Source organism: Echeneis naucrates, chromosome 8 (assembly GCF_900963305.1).
Source record: "Echeneis naucrates chromosome 8, fEcheNa1.1, whole genome shotgun sequence".
Classification (NCBI taxonomy): domain Eukaryota; kingdom Metazoa; phylum Chordata; class Actinopteri; order Carangiformes; family Echeneidae; genus Echeneis; species Echeneis naucrates.
The window spans coordinates 2,580,041-2,587,220 of NC_042518.1; the positions used below are offsets into that span (position 1 = coordinate 2,580,041).

The 7,180-nt window shown below is 38.7% G+C and overlaps 1 protein-coding gene across 1 annotated transcript; it reads right to left on the minus strand.

Moving 5' to 3' along the window:
• Window positions 1-501: 501 nt before the first annotated feature.
• ccdc47 (coiled-coil domain containing 47) lies at window positions 502-6,315 on the minus strand. Its single transcript, XM_029508750.1, has 13 exons — window positions 6,228-6,315; window positions 4,851-5,160; window positions 4,644-4,739; window positions 3,983-4,157; window positions 3,723-3,844; window positions 3,568-3,633; window positions 3,369-3,470; window positions 3,078-3,188; window positions 2,846-2,931; window positions 2,690-2,748; window positions 2,492-2,601; window positions 2,206-2,373; window positions 502-1,996 (listed from the first exon to the last, which is right to left on the minus strand). Exons 2-13 carry the CDS (start codon window positions 5,139-5,141, stop codon window positions 1,916-1,918), a joined length of 1,467 nt encoding a protein of 488 aa, XP_029364610.1. The 5' UTR covers window positions 5,142-5,160; window positions 6,228-6,315; the 3' UTR covers window positions 502-1,915.
• Window positions 6,316-7,180: the final 865 nt, after the last annotated feature.

The window sequence follows — 7,180 nt, forward strand, 5'->3', positions numbered from 1 at the left end:
AAAAAAACTGATCAAATATCAAATAAAAACGGCATGAACAAAATAAGTAAATATTTTATGTGGATAAATAGCTGATTTATTTTGGCGGGGTTATTTTTTTCTATAAAGATTCAACATTGTGTTGAATCTGCTCATGCAAACACCATAGTAACCAAAACGTTCCCTAAAGACTGATTCGTGACAGCTTCGCTTTTTTTTGTTTATAAACCAAACTGTTTTAATATTTATCAATCTTTATTATTTATTTATACGTTATTGTTTTTAATTTCGATCTTAATAAAACACAGATATTTATAATTCTATTCAATTTAATCTTTATTGACGAACTCTGTTCCATAAAAACATACACTATAAAGAGCTGTGTAATCATAGTTATTGATTATTTCAAGTAAGTAAACAAAAAAATTAAATGTATCAATAATACACAAGTGTAATAATAATAATAACTATAACTAATATATTATCTGTAATAACAAAAAAATTCAAAGTATCAAAATCAAGTGTCCCTTACACAAAATATGGCCCATCTGTATTTTATTACTGTTACTGATACATCAATATGTAACTAGTGCTGCTAATTTTAGCAACCACATATACTGTTGTACATTTTAATTATAATTTTTTAATTGTATCCATTTTGCATGTACAATCTGCAGAGCATCATAAAATATACAAGTGCCAAACAATATTTGCCTCTTAAATCCTTAGAGGTTAAGGTCTGAAGATGGAAAATATTGGAATACTAGTATAGATTTTTACTTTGAAATGTGCTGATATATTGATGGTAATTACTCCTTACCATGAATGATAAAAACATCTTAATTTGTCATGCATTGACATTCAGGCCAAATTTGCCCAATTTATCAGTTTATTTGTTACAGCAAAATAGATAAAGAAGCATTTCTGTTATTGCATCCAGGCCAGGTTTTGAGAGGCAAACATGAGTCCCATTCTTGCTATGTCTTTATTAAATCCGTTACAAATTTCTAAAACCTAATGGTTTACACAATATATTTGTGACAAAGGTTTTGTTTATTTTCATATTTCCGACTGAGATTACACACTGATACTATAAAAGGCCTTTGACCACACACGGTTATCTATTTCAGCTTGTCAAGACACAAGCACACCGATGTAACCAAATCTAGTTGAGATGCTGCTGACACAATCTATAAGTTAAATTTAGCATTTAGCCTCACCCATTCTGGTGCCCGTTATAGACCCTTGCTCTTCAATGACTGATACCAGGAGGTTGTTATAACAGTTTCTATTTTCCACACTGCTATTTTTTGACCTCCCTTCCATATTTTTCCACCCATAATCAAATCAATTACTGGAAATCTACAATCAAAACAAACAGTGGAAAGTTTTTCCAACAGACTTCAGTGCACTTTATTATGTTTGCCCAGACACTCATCAGAAACAGCCTGCAAGAATTCATAGCAGATAAAATTTCCCCGACAGTATCATTTAAGATTATATTAATGCTAATACATTTCCAATGTTAGCAATATTTTCTTTTAAAATGTGGCTCAATACCACTTAATAGTGTTCTCTCTCAGCAGATTAAGTTTAAAAAGCTCACCAAACTGCACAGCTTTGATTAATTTAAAAGGAGATAGTTTTAGAGAGACAGAAAGAGAAAATATGTCTTTGCATGAATTGTGGTGACAGAGTTAATGGTGAAAAGGTCCCTCTCCTTTGACAGTCAGTTCACTCACAGTCATTAGGATTTTTGCCACACCTAAAGGAGCAGGTGGTGACACAAACAGTTAAGCTTGATAAACCCAGACACAGGATGTCAGTTGGAAGCTGGAGTGACTGTGAGCCAGAGCTGTGGTGGAGAGAAGCTGGAGAAAACTGAGCTGAGCACTGCTTGCACATGTGCTTGTATCACTATCTCTGTGGTGGTATTTCACATGGCTTTCACTTTGATCTGCTTCATCTTCATCTGCTTCTTCTCAATCTTCTTCTGCTCACGTCGTTGAGCTGCTTCCTGAAAGAGAAAAATCAAGTATTTGAGACATAATGAGGATGAAACCTGTGTGAGTGTGGTTTTCCTTATCAGAAAAAGTTTGAGTTTTTCCCGTTTCCTTACTGCTGAGGGTGAACTGAGTACATAAACTGTTGCGCACCAACCCACCAGCACCAGATTATTTCTTTAAATGTCTGTGTGTTTTATTTGTGAAATTCTCCAATTCAGACCTCCAGACGACGTTGTCTCTCAGGGTCCTCCTCATTCATGATCCTCTCCTTCTCAGCTCTCTTCTTCTCCTCCCGCCGAGTCTGGGCCGCCTCCTGGCGCTGAGCGTGAGTCTGCTTCAGGAAGTTCTCCTCAACTCGTGCTCGGTTTCTGTCAGCTTTTTGCTTGCCCTAATTTTTTAGAGATAGACAAAATGACTCATGGTGGCACTTTACTTAAACCTCCAACTACAATAGACAAGTGGGTGACCACAATATGAACCAATATGAGCACTGGAATCCTGCTCACCTCTCTGTTGAGGCGAAGTTTCTTGACTTTATCAATGCTGTAGATCACCATGTTCATGAGAGGAAGCAGAGTGTCCATGTCTTTGGGAGAGGTGTTGCCCATGCCAGGCACTACATGCAAACATAAATTACATCACTTAGATCAAATCATACACCACAGCCAAGATTTTAAGGGTAACAACAGAAACAAAATGCTCACCATTAAATGTAAACAGCAACGTCTTCTTGGTCTCAGGCAGCTTTAGAGGCTGACCCTCCCTGAGCAAGAGACAGGACACATTAGTACCGCATAGAAGTACTTATTAACTTGAATGAGAAAGATTTAAAAAATTAAAAAGACAAAGTAAATACTCACTCTTGCATAACTTTTGGACCAGAAAATTGGTCCGAGAAATGGATGGACTCGATCTTGTCAGCATGGTTAGTGATATAATGTACCATCTATAGATTTATAAAAATAAGTTATTTCAGGGTGAAAAGCAAACGCACTCAGGACTATGCAGTTACTTTTAATGAATGATAAAATAAATAAATATAATAATAATCATCATCAGTGTGTGAGATAAGAAGAAAATGCCAGACTTTACCTTGTTGTCCATCACCCCATCTGAGACCTCGCCCATCTCACTAAGAATAGCCAGGGAGTCTGGGAGCCCATACTTGGCCCCAGACTTTGGCTTGTCACCGCAGAACTCACTCTGTGCAAAAACAACACAAATCATGGCCAGAACTTATTTAAGAACTTATGAAAATTGGATATAATAATAAGAGAGTCATCAAAATTATATATGCGTAATACTTTAATTGATAAATAAAACTTAATAGACATGGTTCTATATCAAAGCTTTAACTTGCTTTAACTTGTCAAAGATATTTACCAGGTCCTGCATCTCCTTCTGAAGTCTGGCCATGGCCTTCTTGGTGCCCACAGCAAACACAAAAGTGTCCATGTCCTCATCATTAAGAGTCACTTTGATTTGCTACAAACAAACATAAAGATACTGTGAGTTTAAAAGAAACCTTTACCTGTAATGCTACTTATAAACCCCTGACTGAGGAACTGTTACTGGTACACACCACTTGGTCACAGGCGGGCCTCATCATCCTGGCCAGAACATTGAGCAGGTCCTGCCTCTTAAGAAACTGAAGTAAAATACAAAATATATCATGTGACAATTCTCCACCCTATGCTGACAACATTGCACAAGTATGTCAGACCACACTACAGATACCTTGAGTTGGATTAGCATGCCTTCACAGCACACCCGTCCAGAACACCACAGGTTGTAGATGTGTTCATTTTCCTGATTCAGCTTCCCGGTGCTCACTGCTTCTTTACTGGTGCCGTCATCACCTTCACATACAAATTACTGACAATTAACACAATCTACACACAACGGGTCATTATAATGCAACTGGTTTGATTATCACAGGGACACAATATACAAACGCATTAACTGTGTTTACATACACAACGGATAACAAGACTCACCCACTAATGCAAAGTTACTCTCTAGGAGTTCTCTGTGGGAGTTGAACCAGGCTTGTGCCAGGCGGCTGTTTTTGTTCTTGCCAATGATATAGTTCATGATGTAGGCTAACAGGCCAGTCACCATCAGGATCTCCATGTAGTAACTCTCCCAGCTGTTCTGCAGATGTGCAGGAACCTGCAGAGCAACAGGAGGTGGTCATCAGCGTCAGTCAGGTGCCAAATAGTTACAGCTTCAGTGTTTCCAACGTTGAGTTTCCATGGCAACAACTAAGACCGGTTATATGAATCCTATTTAAGCAGCAAATTTCATCTGCTTTCATTTTGCTTACAGTTGCATTTCAACTACAACACACTTGTACTCTTGATTCAATTTTATATCCAAAGAGAGCTGAGTGGAGAGCAACTGCACTTGGTTCAGTATCCTCTAAGACGTTCCTCAGGTCTTGCCTTCTGACTAGGGAAAGCTAGTGTGACTCTTTTTTGATAACTATGACCTGGATGAATGAGAACCTTCACAGCCATATTCAATTTCACAATGTAGCATGACCTATGTGTGCCTAAAAATATATTTACAGGAGAATATAAATTGCAGGCAGGAACCCTGCACACATTCAGAGTGTAGCCTACTTCCGGGAAGGTTTTAGCAGTAAGGCCGCCTTACTGTGTGGATTATGAGGGGGTCCTTCATGGGGTGACTTATCTTGTCACCAATCCCTTCAAACTCCTCCTGATCGTATTTATTGTACATGTCTTGATCCTGTGGAAACATGAGATTGAAATATGTTTACGACAGACTCTGTATAAATCAAATGCCGGCATTGGAAATTGCCCAAAATGAAGGCATGAACAGTGACGGAACGAAACATACCTGTGTGTCTGAGTCTTCAAAACCGTCTTGGCCATCTTCCAGTTCCACAGTGGCTTCATCCTCATCTTCATCCTCTTCAGGCTGCAGGGACGCAGAGACACGAGGTGGAGGGGGAGTTTCTGCCTCAGCTGCCATATCGTCATTCATGTCCTCGAACTCAGCAAAGTCATTGTCATCAAAGTCTGCCAGGTCCTCGCCATCATCAAAATCATCATTGTAACGCCCCCGTGAAGCAGGAAAGGCGAGGAGGAGCAGCAGTGCAGGTATCAGAAGCAAATGCACACTACGCATGGCAGGACCTGCACAAATGCTGGAAAACAGAGTGACAATAACGGTGGCTTTAAAGGTGAGAGGGAAGGTCAAACAGAAGTTTAATACAAGATACAAATACAAGACAATTGGAGGGGAAATATTACACATCACGTCAAAACCAATCAGTCAAAGGTGAAAAAGTCAAATCGAAAATTTGTCATCTTGTGGATTTTGTAACTTTAAGCACTGCCTTAACATGTCAGTGATTTTGAGGAACTTGGGGGACTTTTCATTATGCAAGCTTTTAAAGTGTCGTTTTAATTTCAACTTCAAACAAGTTATGGATTTATTATCTAGCTAAACACACAATGCATCTAATAAAACATTTAACAGCCTGGGCCCCTGACAGTAGCAGTTAATTCAGTGAGTCCAGGCTGAATTGGTCTGTTAAAGCGTCACCAAACAAGCTGTGCCCACACGATTATAAACCCTAAAGACAAGAAGATCTCAGCGGACCGAGACTAACTAGAAAACAATGACTAAGGAACAAAAGCAGCTGTATGTGCCTGCACAGTGCCACCTCTTAAAACCACTGTCACTTTATCATTGTGGTTAAAAAGGATGACGCCCCATCGAAGACAAATACAGCATTAGCTGACACAGTGTGGCAGTGTTGTGGAAACATATGGGCTAAGAACGGGTTTAAGAATCCGGAGGGTGTGTGGCCGAAGCCAGTAAATGTTCAATCAGACCTCCAGCTAGCGCTAACAACTTTAGCCGATGAGCTAATCATTGCGACACGTTTGAGTTACTGTTCTCTTATTTTGTGGCAGTTGAGTTGAAACTTGTATGTACTTACCTAATGACACATACAGGATTTAAGCAGAAGCTGTAATAAAATGACACTGTGCGACCCTTCCCCCTCCCCCAGCCCTCACTCACTCAGATTATTAGCTGTTTAGCAAATCTGGCATTAGCATGCTAACGGTGGCTAACTAGCATGGCACCTTGCTACTAGAGACCAACGTACGATTCCGACCGGAAAGCGGATTCTCTTCAGCAGAGCCGAGACAACGGGACATTTTAAGAGCAAAAAAATAAAAACAAACCAATACACCGGCTCACCTGGAGTCACGCCGACTTAAAACGTAACGTCTGATGGGGGAGAAGTGACCTGAACTGTCCTTAAACCGAAATACGGATCGACTCGGGGTTGACCTTTCAAAGTAAAAGCAGGGCGGTCGGGTGAAGCAGAGCACGTGACCGCAGTTCGGTTTGACTGGAGTTTTATTTTGAATGTTTTTCGCCGGAAGAAACAAAAGCCTTAAATTGAGCTTCAGGTCTCTTTAGTTTCCACATTAATCTGATTTAAATAACGTTATAAATTGTATCTGATATCGTTAATACAGCATTGAAATGTGTATTTATTATTTTTTGTTTTATTCTGAACATTTAAACAAACTCAATGTGTATTACAGTTGAAATAAACATCTTGGAAAGTGATCGGACTTAATTAATTTAAATACTAAGTACTAAAAATTGTAATTCCATTTAGTATTTTTGGATCCGTTTATCAAACCTATCCCGACTTTACATATCAATGCGTATATGCATCTAATCAAAATTTTAAATCAACACTTAATCTTGAAAAAAGAAAGTTTAGTGGTTCCAAAATTGGATGATTTATTCCAACCTAATTAATGGTAAAATGTATAATAATGCATGGATATTCAGAAATGGTGTGGACTGAGTGTTTATTATGCACCTGCGCGTTCACTGATTTATATTGATGCATTATATTTTCTCACTATCCGAAATCGATTATTACATTAAAAAAACAGAAACAACGTTCTGCTTCTGTGAAATAATGGAGTTCAACAGAAAGTTTCCAACTTTCAGTCAAAATGTAGTTTCACTGCAGAAACATGCGGATTCATTTAGTCCGGCGGCCACAGTCAGTAACTACAAGTGTTGGTCAAAGTGGACATGTTGATAAAGTTACATTTCCGATTCTACTATTCAAAATAAAAATGTAAACCACTCAAAACTTTACAGTTGGGGCTGGCGCTTCACTTCGT

Excerpts from the sequence above, each read along its gene's own strand:
- ccdc47 (XM_029508750.1), bottom strand. The coding sequence starts at position 5,141 with ATGCGTAGTGTGCATTTGCTTCTGATACCTGCACTGCTGCTCCTCCTC. Across the intron at positions 3,634-3,722 it reads GCATGCTAATCCAACTCAAG|TTTCTTAAGAGGCAGGACCT; the intron begins GTATCTGTAGTG and ends ATTTTACTTCAG. Across the intron at positions 2,602-2,689 it reads GTTGCTGTTTACATTTAATG|TGCCTGGCATGGGCAACACC; the intron begins GTGAGCATTTTG and ends GTTTGCATGTAG.